This window comes from Ictidomys tridecemlineatus, chromosome 3, assembly GCF_052094955.1.
Source record: "Ictidomys tridecemlineatus isolate mIctTri1 chromosome 3, mIctTri1.hap1, whole genome shotgun sequence".
Lineage (NCBI taxonomy): Eukaryota > Metazoa > Chordata > Mammalia > Rodentia > Sciuridae > Ictidomys > Ictidomys tridecemlineatus.
Window position 1 is genome coordinate 43,844,699 of NC_135479.1, and position 20,059 is coordinate 43,864,757.

Below are 20,059 nucleotides of genomic sequence, written 5' to 3' on the forward strand. Positions count from 1 at the left end.
TGCTGTAGTCTTGACATGGATTATTCCATTGGATGCTCTCATTTCCAGGTTAATGAGGCACAGAGGGGTTAAGGAGTTTCCCTAGGGGACTCTCCTAGTAAATAGCCTGGCAGGATTTGAACCCAGTGAGCTGGTTCCAGCTCCCATGCCCTGGTCCACTCTGCTATGCCCCAGCCTCTGGCCATCTGTGCCAGTAGCACTTCCTTGCCTTCCCTGTGGCCACCCATGGGCTCTGCCTATGCCCATCTCCCCAAGAGGCCTCCCCCATGGGACATTAAAAGAGCCACAGGGATTTATCATTGTGTGCAGAGCCCAGCATGTGGCTGCAGCCAGCCATAGTTGGTTCCTGACCTCTCTCTCCAGCCAAGAGCTTTCTTTATATCCAGAAAGAACAACTGGGGGCCAACGATGGGTCCAGCGTCGCCCGATAGTTTTAACTGAGACCTGGAAAGGATGGGTGATTTCCTTAGAGAAATACCTTGTGTTGGCTGTGGAGACCCAGTGTGCCCAGGGTCCCCAGGGGCCACTCCCAACACTGGGAACCAACAGGCTGAGTGATCTGCTCCCCGCTTGGTTGTTTGGAACCCCTGGACCTCCGCAGTACACACACACACAGGCAGGGTGAGCATGTGTGTTCAGCTTTATTTCCTTCCATGCCAAGAAATACAGAGTCACTGGTGTGAGTGGTGATGGCAGTGGGGAGGGGTTCCAGGGAGAGGCTAGATCGGTACCCCCAGCCAGGGGACCACCTGTTCATGCATCTGGTGGCTGGACCCATAATGGAGCTGGAATAGCAGGATCACTGTCCCTCCCGTTTCCGCGCAGCCTGGAGATGCCGGGCTGCCCTTGGTCAGAGGCTTCAGAGACCTTCCTTCCATCGTCTCTCACTCCTGCCCTGTGCTTCCCTTGACCCTGGTAAAACTAGAAGACCCTCAGGTGCTCTGACCTGAGTGGAAGAACATTCTAGCTCAGCCACTCCTGGTGCTGTCTGCTAGTGGCTTCACCTTAGCAGGGCCCTTGACTGTTCTGGGATTGGAGCAGGAAAGAGGGTATGTGTGTGTGTGTGTGTGTGTGTGTGTGTGTGTGTGTGTGTGAGAGAGAGAGAGAGAGAGAGAGAGAGAGAGAGAGAGAGAGAGAGAGAGAGAGAGAGATTCTGCAGGATGGGAAGACCTGGGTATGGCCATGCTCTGGATGCTCTGAGGCAAAGGCTTCATTCAGAAGCTCACCTCTGCCTCACTTTCCCCATAGGACTGTCCCTAAGTCATGCAGTCCCTTTTCCTCTTCTTCCAGAGTTGCTGAACTTAGGGACCCCAGGGCCCACCAGGAGACCATGCCAGACCACGAGCCTGCACGTGGCTGATCCCGTAGACCTTACATCTCCTCTTGCCTGTCCTGATCTCCCCAGTGACAAGAATACTTTGCTTCACACCTCTTCCCCCTGTCACCCAGCAAATAGGCATACCTCTATTTTGGTCTCAAAGAGCCCATAAAGCAAACCAAACTAGTCTCCCCTTCAGGAATGGGAGAGTGTATTCCCCCAAAAGGAACTGATGTAGGAACACAGTCCCAAAGGGATCCACCCAGCCTCCCTGCCCTCCCCGGGGGTCACACAGGCCCTGTCTGGAAGGCTCAGGGCTGCCACAGCACCTTCCGGCAGCCAGAGTCTCTGTGCTCACCGGCTCTGCTCTGGAGCCTCTGAGAGGCAAGGGCCTCAGAGAGGAGCATGTGGGTCCTGATCGAGTACAGGCAAAACAGGCTGTGCCTGGGAACCTGTCCCCCCATTGAGGGTAGTAACCCTGGCTGTGGGGTGGGCAAGCCTGGGCATCTCTCTCCAGGTCTGAGTTGAAGCCAGGGGGCACCCAGGAGCAGGTGAGGCCCCTGTGGGCACAGCCTCTGCCCGGGAGAAATCTGGGGAGATCACAGGGCCAAGGAACAGTGGGAGGCAGAGGGCCTTATTTAGCTCTTTTCAGGTGTCCCTCTAGATCCTCAAACTCAGAGGCTGTGGCGTCCAGCCCCTGCCTCTGGGCATATGATTATATCTCCCAAACCTGGGGCCCCTTACTCTTCAAAGACTGGACCCTTCCACTAAGCCCTTCCTCTGTCTAGGACCTCTAGATCCAACCCAGCCCATTCCTCTTCAAGCAGCACGAATACCTCTAGCAGCTTGGAAGCTCATGGGAAGTCCCCTGAGGGTGGTCCCCAAACCACTTTAACAGAGAAAGCATTTTCTGCTTGTGGATGTCCAGGAACACTGGGCCAAACATAGAGCATCAGGTGAGACTAAAGCCAGGCCCCACCCAAGGCACTCTGCATGGGGACCCTGAGTGTTAGGGATGTGGACCCCTGAGCCACTTTGCATAGGTTCTCAAGCTTGCACCCCGGATCATGGAGGAGGCCCCGGCAGGGTGAGCCCTGCCCTCCCCACGGCTGACCTAGGTTAGGTCAGGTCCCAGAAGTTCCTGTTGGTGCTCTCCCAGGCTACAGCACAGGTGGGGAGCAAGAGTTGTCCTGGGAAGCATGCTGGGGCCAGAGTTCTCAGCAGAGGGGTTCCGAGGCTGAAAAGTTTGGGAAGAGGTCAGTGTGTCCTGCTGCCCCTGAACTCGCCTTCACCAATATCCCTGTAAGTGCCTCCACCCTGCAAGGGAGGTTTAAGTGTGTGGCCATGGCCTCTTTCCAGGGAAAGGCACCATGGGGTGCCCGAGGGCATGTGCCAAGTGGCAGCTTCACCTGTGAGCTCAGGTAGGGGGTCACAGCAGGCATGTGGCACTGAGCATGCAAAGTGTGCTTTTGAGAAAAATATAAAAGGTAAAGTCCCACATCTTTGCTCCTGTCCAAGGAAGGAAGGGCCTGGGCTGCTGCTTTCTCTACATAATTGGTCTTATTTGTGGAGCTGGTTTTCTTCTCATTCTGGCAGTTTATGCTACTTCATAGGTCCCAGGAAATTGCAGGCACAAGGAACAAACCCAGAGCCTTGGGGTCAAAAGGCTGGGATGTGTCCAGGAGATTAAACCACATTATTCATAGTTTTCATGGTAAATTTAATTTCCTTCTTTCTTTCTTTCCTTTCTTCTTTCCATTCTTTCTCCAGATTTTCCCATCTGATGTGGACTGACAGTGGGGTAACTTGGGGTTTCCCTCCAAGTTTGTGCTTTTGGAGCTTGAGGACAGGTGGGCACTTGGCAGTCACCATCTAGTCCTCCTGTGGTACAGGGTATGGGTTTGGAGCTCTGTGGCTGACCAGGGTCTTCCTCTGCCTGCACGGCTCCCTGGTTACTTTTATTTCTTCTGAACTGTAAAGAAAAGAACATGTATGAAAGAAGAGAGTGCAGAACATTGAGTTTTTAAGTCCTAGAGTTGAGGATTTGGTTTTTGTTTCCTAGTGGGAAAACTAACGGGGCCAATCAGAATCAGCCCGAGGACTTTTGCTATAATCATCGACAAAGAATCATTTTTGCACACACCTGTAATTACAGCTACTCAGGGAGTCAAGGCAGGAGGGTTGCAAGTTCAAGGCCATCCTGGGCAACTTAGTGAGACCCTGGGCAACTTAGTGAGACCCTGTCTCAAAATAAACATATAAAAGGGCTGGGGATGTAGCTCAGTGGTAGAGCAGTTGCATAGCATGTGCATGGCCTTGGGTTCAATCCCAAGTACAGAAAGGAAGGAAGGAAGGAAGGAAGGAAGGAAGGGAGGGAGGGAGGGAGGGAGGGAGGGAGGGAGGGAGGGAGGGAAAGAGAAAGAAAATAAAAAGAAGCATTTTTTAAAAAATATTTGCTGTTGATGGACCTTTTTTTTTTTTAGTTTGCTTATATGCAGTGCTGAGAATCGAATCCTGTGCCTCAAACATGCTAGGCAAGTGCTGTACCACTGAGCTATAACCCCAGCCCCCCAAAGAGGCACTTTTTTCTCTCCTTACTGGACTGACTAAAATGTATGCCACTCTTAGGGCCACTATGAGACCTGCTGGTTTCCATCTTGCCACCATAAGGAGAGATCCTGCCTAGGAATAAAGCCTCATAAGGTGACACTAAGCTGATGCTCCTGCCTCTTACACACCTGCACATCCATCTCCCTTTACACTCATGCCGTAAACTGAGCCTCAGAGGGCTTATGGAACATGCTTCCATTTGCACAGGGAGAAAGTGGAGGCCCTGGATTCTGAACCCAGGCAAGGTGACCAAAAACCTGAACACTTCCTTCTCTGGAAAGCCCATCATTGTCCTTGGTCCCACCATGGAATCTCAAACTCTCTGCCCCAAGTTGAGCTCTCCACACTCCTGACCAGCGCCTCCCCCATTTGATGATTGGACTGAGAATCTTACAAAAATTCAGTGGGTGGGTGGGGGTAGGGCATTCCTGACATGGTCCCAGGTGATGCCCCTGCTGCTGGTCCATGGAACACCTTTTGAGAAGCAAGATCTGTAGAGAAGAGATCTGCTTGATCACTGAACGGGGAGACAGGTCCCAGTGTGCGGGCACGGGGCAGCTCTGAACTCACAAAGCTGCATGGGCTTTATGAGCAGCTGAGCGTCTCCTTTGAAAAGGGTTCCCCGGCTAGAATGACTTCACTGGGTCACCTCTGGGTGGTCAGAAGTGTGGCTGCTTCCTGGATCTCTGTGCGTGCATTGTTTGCTTCTGAGCCGCCCAGGCTGTCTGACCCAGGAGGCTTGTGCCTCCAGCCCAGAGTACAGAGCAGAGTCACATCCATTATCTCAAGTGATGCTCACAAAAGCTTCCACTCCAGAGGTTTCTTCCTGGCACTTTATACAGGAAAAACACTGAGGCTCAGCCAGACAGGACACTGGCCCAGGTCCCAAGACCATCGGGCTTCAAGGCCTGTCCCCTTTCCACACCCTTTTCTATTGATTCACTGTCCAGGCAGAAGACAGAAAGCCCATCCCCACTCAGTCGTCACTGCTGGGGACTGGTCCACTTTTCTGGAAAGAGAAGATAAGACTATGCCTCCCACTCCGCTTGTATTCTCCCCCCACCCACCCATTGCCCCTGCCCCAGGGGCTCCAGCCCCTGCTCCATGCATCTGGGCCTCACCTGCAAAATTGACGGTGACCGCCACGATGATGATGATGATCCCCATGATGATGAAGGTGATGCTGAGCAGCCGGGCCAGGCGGCCCAGCCTCCGGGCCCCATCCAGGTCCCCCTGCTGCACACTACTTCTAGACTGCAGAGAGAGGACAGCAGAGAACTCAGGATGGGCGTCCATCAACCACATAGACCTGGGCAGCCCTCGGTGGCCTCCACATGGGCTTCCAGACACACGTCGTCCCCCACTGCCACCCACTCCAGTAGGTCCCCTTAGGGAAAGGAAGAAGGCTCCCCTTGGAGAAGTGACTTGGGCCTCTTGTGGGGACCCTAACCAAGACCGCCCCTCACTGGCAGGGAACAGGTGGAAGCAGAACCAAGAAATTTAGGGCACTTTCGCTCAGGATGGTGACAGGGCAGGTAATAGAGGCAGATGGTACACTGGAGACCCAGGGCCTGGGAGGGTAGGTCCAAGCCAACTTGCAGGAGCAGACAAGTCAGAGTCCCCTAGACCAGCCCAGGGCTTAGTCCTGCAGACACATTGGAACCCCAAGGACCCTGTGGTTCTGCCTGCCTCCTTTGCTCTGTGAATCTCCTTCTTGCTACAAAAGAAAAAACGAACTGTCCTCCCTCTTGTTATTGCCCACTCAAGACCACATCCTTTTTTTTTTTTTTGATACCAGAGATTGAACCCAGGGGGCACTTACCTACTGAGCCACATCACTAGCTCTTTTTTGTATTTTTTTAGAGACAGGGTCTCACTGAGTTGCCTGGGGCCTCACTAAGTGGCTGAGGCTAGCTTTGAACTCTTGATCCTCCTGCTTCAGCCTCCTAAGCTTCTCGGATTACAGGCATGAGCCATTGTGCCTGGCAAAGACCACATCCTTCTTCAAGCCCACCTTTCAGACCATGCAAGAAAGGGGAGATGTCTCAGGATTGTCCTGGAAAGCTAAGATTGTGGTACCAGGGCCCTTTTCTATGACTTGCTCCTCCTTGGTGAGCTGTTTTTCTTGAACCTAGTTAATCTGGTGAAATCAGGTGGATGGAGGTGAGGACTAGGAATCTGCAAGGGTGGCCCTGTGCCCTTGCCTAGAATGGTCAGGGGTCACCTGCTGGCCAGGACTGGCCCCATGACATCATATTCTTTTTTTTATCTCTAAATTCAATTAAACTTGTTCATTCTTTTTAGATTTATATGACATAGAGTATATTTTCACATATTATATATGCATGGAGTATATATAATTTATTCTAATTAGGATCTCATTCTTGCAGTTATATACGATGTGGAGTTTCACGGGTGGTGTATTCATATATGAACATAGGAAAGTTATGTCCGATTCATTCTTCTCTCTTTCCTATTCCCATCCCCCTCCCTTCCCTTCATTCCCCTTGGTCTAATCCCATGAACTTCTATTCTTTTCCCCTGCTCCTTGTTGTGTGTTAGCATTCATGTATCAAAGAGAACATTCATTCGGCCTTTGGTTTTTATTGGCTTATTTCACTTAGCATGATAGTCTCCAGTGCCATACATTCACCAACAAATGCCACGATTTCATTTTTCTTTAGGGCTAATATTTCATTATGTATATACACCACATTTTCTTTATCCATTCTTCTGTTGATGGGCACCTAGGTTAGTTCCTTAGCTTAGCTATTATGAATTGAGCTGCTATAAGCATCCATGTGGCCGAGTCACTCTAACATGCTGATTTTAAGTCTTTGGGTATGAACTGAGGAGAGGGATAACTGAATGACCTCCGATTCTTTACTAGATTCCCTCTATTCTTCCTGGACTTGGTGGACTTGCCCCAGCCCCCTCTGGCAACAGGCATAGGAAGCAGTCCACCAAAGTGTGACTACTTTGGGGCTTCAGGCCAATCACTTGGTTATTTTATTTTTTGACTCTTAGAGGACACTGAGTTTAGCATGGAAGTGTGGTTAAGTACCTTGAAGAGGAGGAGGAGGAGGGGGAGGGGAATGATAATGGTGACTTATTAACCTCTTACTTTGTGCCAGGCAGCTAATGAGCTCATTTAGCCTCAAAATCATGCTAAGAGATTAGCCGTGCTGCTCCACTTCCCTAAAGGAAAATCGGAGGTTCAGAGATGTGACCTTTCCTCTCTCTGTGCCCTTGATTCAAGACCAAGGTCCTTTCACCTCCCAGAATTCTAACCAACTCCCCCCACCCCAACTCTGCACTTCCAAGTTACTTTTAGGACAGTGTGACAACTACCTCCATCTGCTCCTTACCTGTAGGACTTCTCTCACTCACCCAATTCCCAGTTATTGGCAGCAGCCTCAAGTCCACCCTGCAGGTCACAACTCCTCTGCCATTCCAGCTTGCTAATTTGTATCCTTATTTATTTTTCTAGTGTCCAGGATGGAGCCCAGGGCCAGGTGCATGCTAGGGAAGTGCTCTACCACTGAGCCTATCCACCTTGCTCATTTGTCCCCCATCCAAGTCAATTCCATCGCCACTCTCCTCTCTAACTTCCTTTTACCTGTCCTTGTTCTAAGCACCCCTTTCACTGGAGCTATGGCAACAGCCTCCTAAAGATCCCCTGGACCCAAGCTCTGTCCCCCATTCTCCTCTCCCCACCGCCATTTCACATCACAGACACTGTACCAGACCGCCAGGACACACAGCAGGGTGTGAGTTCCCCGTCCCAGTTCCTAGGCTCATGGGACTTACATCCTGCTGGCCTCTTTTACAGTCACACAAAGAAAGGCAAAATTATAATTGTGGGTAGAGTTCCAAAGGAGAGCTACGTGGTACTATGAGAACTTATAAAGGGGGAGTCAGGGAAGCCTCTCTGGAGGAAGAAGCTTGGAGCTCTTGTGAAGGATGAGTCAAAATTAAGCAGATTATTTTTCAAAAGGAAGAAAAGTGTTCCAGCAGGAAAAAAAATCATATGCAAATCATATGTGTGTCAACTATGTAGATGTTTATAAACAGCTGTTGGCTGAAGGAAATGGGAAGTAGTTAAAGGCCCATGTGGTTGGAACTGAAAGAGGGAGGACAAGGAGGCTACAGAGGGAGGCAGGGCTAGGCCAGGTAGGGCTCTGCCAGCACCCAAAGGAGGTGGGTGTTTGTCCCAAAAGCAGTGGGAGCCAATGAAGGATATCTGACCAGGGGCAGGGAATGAGATAACTGGGTACCAGTTTTTCTAAAAGATCCCTTTTATCTTGTGGGGATAAGAGGAGGGTCAGGGAGGCAAGTCAGGAGCTGTTATGTAAGTTCAGCGAGATGATGGAGGCTGAGAGGCATCTCTCCTGCTCAGCATCCTCTGTGGCTCCCCATTGTCCACAGAACAAAATCCAACTCAGCTTAGCTTCATTTCCTGTTTGAAATCATCTACTCTTCTGCAACCTGTGGGCCCAGCTGCTCTGAGCTGTCCGAGGTGAGATCACTGACCTCCTCTGCTCCTGCCTGAGTTTCTGCTTTCCCACAGCACCAGGTCCAGACCCTCCTTATCCCTCGAGGGCCGGCTCTGTTTCAATGCTACCTGTCATGTGAAGCCCACCAAGATTTTCCCACCTCTGCTGGAATAATACTCGCCTCATCTGAGCATATGCTAAATGCTCAGGGAATTTCATCCTCCAAATACTCTTATGAGGCAGGGATGGAGCCAGAGCATAGAGAGCCTTGCCCGCAGGGTAAGAGAAGCAACGGATGGAGAAAGGCCCCATCAACAAGGACCCTGACTGGTACATAGTGGAGTCTGGACATTGGGAACCAATGGAGGGTTTTAAGTGGGGACTTGAACACGTCGATGCAGACTTGCATTTTGGGAATGTTCTGCCCAGCTACAGTGGAGGTGGGGAGAAGACAAATTCAGATTTATTGTAAGTAGGGGACTGGGGAAGAGTTCTGATTAGAGATATTATGAAAAGAGAAGGTCAGATGAAATGTGGAGAGGGGCTCGCTGGGACCATTCCCAGGCTTCTGGCTTGGGGGGTGGATGAACAGAGATGCTCTTCCTAGAGATAGAGGAAGAGTGCATGTTCAGGGTGGGCCCCGTTCAGGTGAGAGTGCCTGGACGTTGTGAATGCGTCTGTCCAGTGGGATCCAGAGGCCCAGAGCTCAGGGAGCATCAGCACAGGGATGCAGTGTGATGAGGTCCAGGGAGCACGCAGGGGGAGGAGGACAGGTCCACAGGCCTGTTGTCCTGTGTGAGGAGCACTGACTGGTAAAGGAGGGTGTTGGGGAAAAGAAGCCTGTCACAGGGACTGAGGAGCGACCAGAGGGGAGGAGAGGGTAGCATCCAGGCAGTTTGAGATGGAAGTTCAAAAGGCCCATGGTAGCTTCTCATGCATGGAGGTCAAGTCCCATGAAGAGGAAGCTAGTGACCATGAGAGGACTTGGGTGTCTTTGGTGGGAGAGGTTCAGAGAAGGTGTGGAAAGGAAACCAAATGGAGCCATATTAAAAAAAAAAAAAAAAAACCAAGCAGGGAATGAGCAAGGTCAACAGCAAGGAGAGACAGTCTTGAAAGTTTAGCTTTGGGTGAGCAGGGAGATAGCAAAGGAGCTACAACAGGATGAGACCCAGGGAGGGGGAGTCTTCAAGATGGGAGAGGAAAAGATCTGGCCAAGAGGGAGGGGGCAATGAGGTCGAGGAGTGTGACTGGTGCCACACCATGATGTCCAGGGCAACAGAAAGGCTGAGGTCTGGACTTGCATCCAGGTATGAACTGTGGACAGAGCAGTATGCATACCTGTCCCTGGAGACTGAGCAAATGTAGGGGCAGGTAAGCTCTCACCTCCACAGGTGTGTAGTGGGCCTGCGCAGGAAGCTGGAAGTGATCATGCCTCTGGGCCTTGGGGTTCTTAGTGACCATGGACTAGTGTCAGCCAGTAAGGGGACAGAAAAGGTGGATCTAGCTTGAGAAGGGGACATGAGCAGAACTACAACCCATCCTAAGACTCACGGAAGGGACCCAACCAGGAACAGGTATAGACTCCAGCTCCCTAGCTGAGCAGACTGGATAAGAACCCAGGTTCTGATCCTGACCACCTGGATACCTGCCCCAGCTCCACCATTAACTATGAAACCCTGGACCAGTGGATTTCCTTTTCTATGTTTACCTTCAAAATTGGGGTGAAAAATAGATACTGTCTGGGTATGTGGCTCCATGGTAGAGCACGTGTGTAGCACGTGTGAGGCCCTGGATTCAATCCCCAGAACTTAGGATTGTGAAGAAGAAATGAAGAAAAGAAGAGGTACCTACTTTACTGGGTGGTCATGGAGATGCAGTTAGTTGGCCCCTCCTTGGGTGTCCCATGGCATGGCATCGTGCACCACTCTCTCTTTCTCTTATCACTCTGTGTCATTATTTCTTGGGGCCATGTCACTCTCCTTCTCCAGACTGCAAGCTCCTTGAGTGCAGGGACCATGCAGCCTCCATCTTGGTATCCCTTACATCTAACCTAAGGCTAGGATCCAGTAGGTCCTCAGTAAATGTTTGAGGGCAAAAAAAAAAAAAAAGAATAAAAGGACCAAGACAAAGAATGAGAGGAGAATCTGTTTTCTAACCGCTGAACTTCACCAGTGGAAAGTTCAAAGTCAATGAAGGATTCATGAGAGAGATAAGGACAGTGGGTCCCCCTGGGAAGATACCTGGCATCTGGGTTTGGGCCCCACCCACTAACCCATGTCACCTACAGCTCCCCCCGATGGTCAGCTCAGGTCACTGAACTCAAGACTTCAATGACTTGGCAGCATTAGGAGGAAGAAAAGGCAGCATGCAGAAAGGGCTCAGAGATTTTTAAGAAGTTCAGCATTAGAGATTTGGAGCTGCCTTGGATGATTACCAAGGGACTCCTCATCTGTAAGCATGACAGGAAGGGGGACAGGAGCAGGATTTGAGATGAGAACTGTCCTGAATTTCCAGAGAACTAGCTGTGCTTTCAGTAATGATTCAGGACCATGGAGAGAGACACGTGAGCATTTGCTTGGGTGTGGGGAAAAGGTCTTAAAGAGAAAGATATCTCTTTTCCTTTTTTTCAGCAATGTTAAGCCCAGTCTCTCCATTGTCCACAGAGCCACGAGCCCACACATCTCAGTCATGCGTGTGCCTTTGGGCCTAAGACCCCCTTGAGTTTGCAGCAGTTGCCCCTGGTTGAGCTCAGTGCATTTGCTGTGTGGATGGATGAACACGGGGTGAAAAAATGGGCTGTGCCTACAATACATCAGTAAGAATCATTAGATTACCAAAAATGCCTGAGGAAGGAAACATCAAAACCATTCTGGATCTCTGCCTTGCTCCCACGTGTTGTAGGAAAAACCCACAGAGGAAGGGCTCATTGGTGACTTCCACCAAAACCACAGACAGGCCTCAGTGCCTCCCCCAGATGATGTAAGGAAGGGTGAGACACTTCTCCCAAAATTGGTTAAAGTCAGAATTGCCCATCCATGAGGGATTTGCCCTTTCCTCTGACATTACAAAGTTTTATTTAATATTAATACGAACAGCAAGTGCCAGGTATGGTGGTTTATGCTTATAATGCCAGCTATTCCAGTGGCTGAAGCAGAAAGATCACAAGTTCGAGGCTAGCCTGGACATCTTAGCCAGACCCCATCTCAAAATTTTTAAAAATGTGATGGAGGGGGCTGGGGACACAGCTCAGTGCCAGAGCACCCTTAGGTTTAATCCCCTGTATCAAAAAATGAATAAATAATGACAACAGCAACCACTTGCACTTATTAAGCACTTGCTATGTGCCGGGCTCTGTGCTAAGTGCCTCACATATATTAACTTGCTTGATCTTCCCCGGAAGCCCCCCGAGGTAGATGGTATTATTGTATCCATTTTGGGGAGGAGAGTGGGTACAAGGGATTGAACTCAGGGATGGATACTCAACCAATAAGCCACATCCCCAGCTCTGATTCTCAGTGAGTCTCAATGAGTTGCTTAGTGCCTTGCTTCTGCTGAAGCTTTGTTTAGTGCCTTGCTTTTGCTGAGACTGGCTTTGAACTCGTGATCCTCCTGCCTTGGCCTCCTGAGCTGCTGGTATTACAGGCATGCTGCATTGTACCCAGCCTATTGTGCCCATTTTATAAATGAAGAAGCAGTCTAAGAAAGAAGGATGAGTGATATGGATGCTGGTTCTATCACTATTGCTGGCTGAAGGCCCACTGCCTGGGGTCTAGCTCCTCTCATAGGTGGAGAACTATGGCATGCAGGAACATGGCTGCTTCTCGTCCTGACCCAGAAGAAAAATCTGACCACCTTAGGAGGCTCATAGGAGGTCAGAACAGAGCTGGATCTGAACACCTGTGACCATTATTCTCAGACAGAGCCCTAGAGACTGAGCAGCCATGGGTCATACTGACCACCTGCCAAAACCACAAGATGCTGCTGGACTTAGTAAGGATGGAGAGAGAGTTGGAGGGGGGCATGAAGAAAAAAAGAAGTGGGATTTTCCCTTCCTGGAACAAATGGCTTAGAGATTTGGCTTTCCCAGGGGTTTCACACCATCCCTGTCACCAGAGTCAGATGCAGGGTGAGGCCTTAAGAGAATAATAAATTCAGCATTCAGCTGATGAGCCTTGTCCCAGCTGTGACCATGAGCCCAGCTCTGCACAGCTCAGCTGCCTCATCTGTTAAATGGGCACAATTAACCAGGCCATCAACCTCAGATGAAGTTCCTCCACTGGCTACCCAAATGCAGGATCAAGTCCTTGACCCCAGGGATGGGAGGAGACCCACCACCCCCATAGCCTCTCTTGAGCTTGTTAACATCTGCAGAGCGTGCTGTCTCATGAGGTTGGTGTCTGGCTATCACCATCTTCCTGGCCTCACGGGCTCCCTGTTCAGCCCTGTTTCTGCCATGTCATCTCAGTTACTCTTACCTCCTTCACCTGTGCCACTTGGTCCTGCTTTCATGGCCGCTCTGCCATCTCTATCCTTGGGTGGACCCAATGTCCATGTCTACAAACCTACACCAACAGCTGGAGAAACTCACACCACCCTGTAGGCTGATGACAACCCCCATCCATCGTCCCTAACCTCAGCAAAGCCCTCCGGTCACTGACCTGTGTGTCATCTTTCTTCTGCCACCATGCCCCTATTTCTCAGCAGATCCCCTGGCCTTCCAGGTCCCTGGTAACATGGAGACCGCAGAGCGTGAGCACCTCCCTTTCTTGAGTCTACCTCCCTGTCTTGGTCCTCATGGCCTCTCCTCTTCAGGAACCCCACCCCATCAGTCACCACCCCTCCTTTAGTCCAGGCCTCTCCATCACCTGGGGCACCCCTGAGTTTCTCCAGGGGTCTATGAGTGGCCAGCTCAGTAGACATTCCTGTCCTCTTTGAACCTGGCCTCTCCACAGCCTTTGTCCACCTCTTCCTAGGTCTCTTTCCCTCTTCTCTAGCTTTCCTCCTGCCTCCTGGAATCTTTTATTAACCCTTTTCTGGCCACTTCCCTTTGCCTTAAGTGCTGTGGGCCCCAGAGCTCTAAGATGGTGCAGATAGTTTTGAATTGGGTGGTCAGCAGCCTGAGGCAAACAGGGCTCCTCCCTCCTAACATTTTCCTCTCACTGTCCTTCCTTCTGATCCCAGAAGTCACAAGTCAGACCTTCATCACCCCTGCTAGGGGGGGTAGTCCATTCCCACAATGCAGTTGAGGGTTGGTTTTAAAATATGAACTGACCAGGGGCTGGGGTCATGGCTCAGCGGTGGAGTGCACACCTCACGCCTCACACATGCAAGGCCCTGGGTTCGATCCTCAGCACCACATAAAAATAAATAAATGAAATAAAGTTATTGTGTTCAACTACAAAAAAAAATTAAATGTTTCAAAAAATATATGAACTGATCACATCTTGCCTTGGCTTAAAACCCATTCTTTCGAGCCACGGGACAAAATTAAAATTCCTGGAGCAAGTCCCTGCCAGCCTCCAATCCCTGTCACACTCTTGTACCCTTCTTCCATGCCCCCAAATGCCATCCACTTACATCAGCCTTCTACTCCCAAAATGCCTAGCACAGTGCCTGGTTCATAAAGGGGCCCAGCACTGACAGGGCGAGTATCCTCAAAACAAACAACCTGCCATCCAAGTCAACTTGAATGAATGAATGAATGAATGGTCAATGTAGCCAACTTTAAAGTTTCTAGAAGCTCCCTTTGCCCTTGCCTTGACTCTGATTCAGGCCTCTTCACCTCTGTGTCAGGCTCATCCTCCTTCAGCCCCTCCTCTCACCCCATGCCAGTCAGATCCAGCAAAATGGAAATCTGGCCACAATACCTCAGCTCCAGATCCTTACGTGAGTATACTACTGCAGAGAGGAAGCTCAAAGGGGATGCTATTGGTGTAGGTTTGTAGACATGGACGTTGGGTCCACCCAAGGACCCAATGGTACTAAGTGGAAAACATCAGTTACAAAGGTCATATATTCAATTGACCCAAAGCATCTGGTTGGCAAATCTATAGAGAGCAAGATCAGTGTTGGCTTAGGGCTGGGCGGCTTGCAGGATGGAGGAAGACAGCTAGAGTGGAAAGGGCTTCTTTAGGAGATGATATCCTAAAGTTGACTGTGGCTAAGTTGTAACGATCTTCGAGGACACTAAAAACCGCTCGATTACTATTCAGCTATGAAAAAGAATGAAATTCTGTCATTTGCAACACGTGATGGAATTGGAGGCCATTGTGTTGAGTGAAATAGCCAGGCACAGAGAGACAAGGAGCAGAATCTAGAAACGTCACTCTCAAAGAAGCTGAGAGTAGAATGGTGATTACAACAGGCTGGGGACAGCAGTGGGTAGGAAAAGGCTGATCACTGGGTACTAAGTTAGAGTTCAGAGCAAGATGCTCTGGGATGCTACTGTACAGTGGGGTGACTCTCGATAACATAACATACAGTATGTTCCAAAACGCTAGAAGAAGGGATTTTGAAAGTTACCACCATAAATAAATGCATTCCTGTAATCCCAGTGGCTTGGGAGGCTGAGGCAGGAAGATTGTGAGTTCAAAGCCAGCCTTAGTAAAGCAAGGCTCTAAGCAACTCAGTGAGACCCTGTCTCTAAACTAAATACAAAAAAGGGCTGGGGATGTGTGGAGTGCCCTGAGTTCAATCTCCAGTACCCTCCACCAAAAAAGAGAAATGATACATGTTTATACCAAGTATACATGTATTGAAATAGTATATGGCACCCCTTCAATATGTCGAATTTTGTGTTTTTATGTATCAGTTACAAATATTTTTAAAAACACCATTGAGTTGCACCCTTTACATGGGTGAATTGTATGTTATGTGACATATCTCAATGAAACTATTAAAAAAAAAAAGCGGGGGCAGGGCATATAGCTCAGTGGCAGAGCACTTGCCCAGCATGCACAAGGCCCTGGGTTTGATCCCAGCACTGCAACAACAACAAAATCTACAATGGTTTCCCATCCCCCACTAGGGAGACTCCCAGCTGCCACTTAGTTACTATTACCATGGAATAGCACTTAGGATGCGTTGAGTGTTGCTCTTATGCACTTTGAATGGCCCATCCCACTTTACCCTCCAGTAGCTCCCTAATGCAGGCATTATGGTTATACCCCCTTTTCAGAGAGGTAACTGAGGATAAGAGGCTTGAGAGACTTGTCCAGGACTCTATAATTCCCCTGTGGTTATGTCTAGCAGGGGCACTTCATGCAGTATTTTGTAAGGACTTGTTTACATGTTTCTTCCCACTGGAAGACAGGTCACCGTAACTTGGCAAATGGTGCCTGGTTTAGTGCTAGACTTCTTGCACTGGGCCCTGCAACCATCTAACCTGACTCAAGAACCTTACCAGGACGTAGAAATGCTGGAGGTGGGTTCAGTGTTCTTACCATCTCAGGTCCGGTTCCCTTTAAGGAAGGCAGCTCCTGCCCAGCCTGGACACTGCACCCCCACCCCCATGCACAGGAGACAGATTCTAGAGTCTGTTTTCTCCTGAGCCCTTGTATGAATTCCCTCTCCAAAGTCTCTCTCCCCTACTGGGACCTTTCTCTGTAACCAAGAGGTTGGCCCTGCCCAGAGCCACTGGCTGCACACCTGGAGCCTAGCTCTGTCCCCTAGCAGTCCCCAAGTGCAGCAGGCAGCACAGGAAGTTCTTGGGGATGTACCAGGGAGCCCTGCCCAACCCTGTCTCTTGAGCCCATGCCAAATCCCTCATACTCAAGAATGCCACCAGGCGTGGTGGCGCTCAACTGTAATCCCACCAACTTGGGAGGTTGAGGCAGGAGGAGAGTGAGTTCAACTTGGAAAGACCTGTCTCAAAACAATTTTTCTTTTTTTTAAAAAAAAGGACTGGGGATGTTACTTCCTGGTACAAAAAAAAAAAAAAAGAATATTGTCAGTGTCCCCTGATGTCCTGGGGGTGCTACTGTTTTTGATGGGGGTGGGGAAGTCCTCCTCTAGATGGAGACTGAGCCTTAATGAAGAAATGTGGTCTTTTTCAGAGGACATCCAGAGTGACCACAACTCCTAGGAACTTGGTGATAGATGTGTTAGCAGCATGTCACTCCAGGGGAAACAGTGTCACCCCACCTGGTCCTTTGGCCCTGACCGGCCTTGGGGGCCAGAGTTTGGTCCCATTTGCTCCTAACCTCGTTCTAAACATCATTGCCATGCGTCTCACTCTCCCTCCTTCTTTCCTGAACCTCCAGGGTCACCTGCCAACATCTATTGACATGTTCTGTGGGATCCTCCCTAAATAGCTCTACCCAAAATGACTTGGCTGGGGAACAATCTAAGCCAATTTAAACCCCACAGAAGTAAAGACCTAGCTCACTTGCCCCTTCTTGGTGAGGCAGGCCCTTGCCCTCTGACTCTCAAATTCTTCTCTTGTGCCAGGCCAACCTCCCCTGCCTTAAAGACAGATGCTGGAGTCTGTGTAACCATTGAGGCCCACAAGGCTCCAGGGGCAGGCAGCCACCTCGTCCCTCCTTGTGTGCCCCTGGGGTGGGGTTGGGGGAATCCCTGGGGCCCTTAGTGCAGGCAAGTAAGTCACTACCAGCCCTTAGAAACCAGAGTTGGCAGAGGTTGGTTGAATGCCCAGGTGGCCCAGGTGCCTGGCTCCTCTCCTGGACATGGGGGGGGGTGCTGAGACCCCTTTTTGGCTGCTCAGGAATGGCTCCTTGGGGCAACCACCCCCTCCAAATAAGCAAGACCCCTGACTTGGCTGACTCTCTGCCCCACAGAATTCAGCTCTAGGCAGCTCCCTGAGTCTCCTTCCCTGGCAGAAATGGGGCAAAATCAAGCCGTAATAGCAGGAGCAAGGATGGAAGAAGAGCTCTCAGCCCCTGGCCTCTCTGGAAGTAGGAAGCTGAGCCAGCAGATGTCTTCCCACAAGACCCCAGCCCCTGGGGCTCTTTCCTCGGCATCCCACCAGGCATGTCTGGTGCCTGCCTGGGGACATGCCTGCCAACCCCAAGGTCCAGCCCCTGCCCCTGAACAAACAGCAGCACTTACCATAATAGAAAAAATGAGGGGGATGAGGTTGAGGGGCCAGACAGGGCAGAAGCAAGAGGCGATGGCAAGGATGAGGTAATCTTTGGGGGCTTCTTGGTCCTGGGCGAAGGAGGTGGTGGCAACAGAGGATGCCCGCCTTGAGCTGGCCCGGGAAAGGGAGCCAGGGAGGGAGGCCTCCCGGTGGCCCTCGGAGATCACCTTGAAGGGCAGGCTGTGGCCGTTCTTCTCCAAGTCCAGAGCCTCCGAGAAGGACTTGGACAGATTCAGGGCTTTGTCATCCTTGCCCTCCACCTTGGTGAGGAGCTTCTCCATCTCGGGCAGTTTCAACGGTGAGGTGGAACCCGTCTCCTGAGGTTGCCCTGGGTTAGCCATGTTGGTCTGGGCTTTGGGCTGCTCCAGCTCCAGGGCCTGGACAAGGGGCTTCAGAGGAACCTCAGCGCACCATTCCCCAGCCCGGAGTGGGAGCCTCCAGTGCAGGGATGGAAGGGTGGCCTGGGGACCCAAGGGCCAACTGGGTGCTGGGAGGGTGAGAAGGAGCCAGCTGGGTTCTCAAGGCCAGCTGGGTTCAGAGGCCAGGGCCTGCGCCACCCCTGCAGAGCTCCCAGGGAGCTGCAGCCTTCGGCTCTGCTCAAGTTTGAGGCCAACTTTGCTGACAGCACAGATGGGCGGGGAAGCAGAAGAAAGTGAAGAATGCTCCTTCCTCTCTGGAGTGAGGCTTAGGCTGAGGCAGGGAGGCTGTGTGTGTGTGTGTGTGTGTGTGTGTGTGTGTGTGTGTGTGTGTGCGCGCGCGCGTGTGCGCCCCATTCAGCCTCCCTCCCTCTCCACCCTCCTTGGAGATGCCTTTCCTTTTCAATTCCCCTCTCCCCAGAGAGCTACCCAGCAGCATCCCGCCTCTGCCTCAGCCCAGCCCAGCCCAGCCCAGCCCAGCCCAGCCCAGCCCAGCCCAGAGGGACTTGGGCTGGCTTCTGGTTTCCATTGCAACCCCAGGACCTGCTCCTCTGGGTCAGGGGCTCTGGATGGGGAAAACAAAGGTGGGTCACAAAGACATGTCTTCAGCTGTCCTGGGCACTGAGGCCCCTGCCTCTCTACCCAGCAGGCTTGTGCTTCCTCCTATCTGGTAGGAAATGCTGGGCTCTGGGTCTACCACATCCCACCCAGACCTTGACCCTCAGCCCTTAGAGACCTCTAGGCCAAAGTCTTCTTCCTCCCTCCAAGAGGGAAGGGGAGATGTGAACAGCAGGGTGGTCCCTGGAGGACCCACTAACTGGGTTTCTAAGCAGCTCACCAAGGCTTGGGGCAGAGGTTGGGGTGGGGAAAACAGTAGCTTCATCTCATGCCCATCAGGACTTTTCCATGGTGGTGAAGAGCAGCAGGCAGAGACCCTTCTGCTCAGCAGCTGCTCAGGCGGATGCCAGCTCTGGTTGTGGCTGCCTTTCCAGATTCTCTCTCATCTTTGTTCCCTTTTATGTTCCCTCCCTCTGTTTCTGCCTCCTTTATTCTCTGTATCTTTTTCTTTCTAAATCCCTGACCTCTCTCCTTACTTTGATGATCTGGAGCCACTAGAGGTAGGGGTGTGTCGGGGGCAGAGTTTGAAGGGGGTGATGAAATCATCTAAAATCCTAGGGTTATGCATGATATGGGAAATGATGCTGGAAGGGCCTCAGAAGCTGTGGAATTCAAATCTGTTGGTACTGCAGTTTGGAAACTGAGGCCCAGACATGGGGAAAGATGCTCATCTCAAACTGTATCTCAGTTAGACATCAATCCTTGGTCTAGTTCATGAGGCAAGCTAGGAGCAAAACCAACTATGTTAGCGGGAAGAAATGGCTTTGAGTTGCATATCAAGCTGGTTTCAGAAATGCTGCTTCCAGCCAGGTGTGGTGGTGCACACCTGTAATCCCAGCAGTTCTGAAGGCTGAGGCAGGAGGATGGCTAGTTCAAAGGCAGCCTCAGCAACTTAGCAAGGCCCTAAGAACTCAGGGAGACAATGTCTCTAAATAAAATATAAAAAGGGGCTGGGGATGTGATGTGGAGGTTAAGAGGCCCTAGATTCAATTCCAGTACAAAAACAAACAAACAAAAAAACGTTGCTTCCAGTAATGGCTGGGTCAGACAGGTGGAGGGAAATATGTACACACAGAGAACGGCCAGAGGGAAGAACGGAGAGCCCTGGAGAAGAGCCATATGCAGGGCTGACCTAAGAAGAGCTCTAGGGAACTGAAAGGACCCCTAGAAAATAATAAATTTGGAAAATATATTTGTGGCTATAGGGTAAAATTTTTAGGTTTAATAAATCCAACTGTATTAAATTAAGAACTTTTGCACAATAAGGTCAATGCATTGTTATTTGCAAAATGCCCCCCTCAGGGGAGGAGTGTCTACGTCACAGACCTCAGGAAGCCCCTTAACCCCCAGGCCAGTAGCCCAGCCAGAGGAGTGAACTGGGTTCCTCTGCCCCAGGGTTTCCACAGATATGTCATTGCCTTTCAGTTGTGAAATCTCCTTCCAAGGGTAGCAAGTTGGGCCCCTGAGACTGCTGGTCCCCGTCAGTATCCAGGTACACAGAATT

The 20,059-nt window shown here is 50.8% G+C and overlaps 1 protein-coding gene across 1 annotated transcript; it reads right to left on the reverse strand.

The window, feature by feature from the left end:
• Positions 1–622: 622 nt before the first annotated feature.
• On the reverse strand, positions 623–18,300 carry Trarg1 (trafficking regulator of GLUT4 (SLC2A4) 1). Its single transcript, XM_005327872.5, has 3 exons — positions 17,491–18,300; positions 5,050–5,182; positions 623–3,290 (listed from the first exon to the last, which is right to left on the reverse strand). Exons 1-3 carry the CDS (start codon positions 17,860–17,862, stop codon positions 3,277–3,279), a joined length of 519 nt encoding a protein of 172 aa, XP_005327929.1. The 5' UTR covers positions 17,863–18,300; the 3' UTR covers positions 623–3,276.
• Between the last annotated feature and the right edge of the window lie 1,759 nt (positions 18,301–20,059).

Coding starts and splice junctions, on each gene's coding strand:
- Trarg1 (XM_005327872.5), bottom strand. CDS start 17,862: ATGGCTAACCCAGGGCAACCTCAGGAGACGGGTTCCACCTCACCGTTG. Junction 5,183..17,490: donor CCCTCATTTTTTCTATTATG/GTAAGTGCTGCT, acceptor CTCTCTCTGCAG/TCTAGAAGTAGTGTGCAGCA.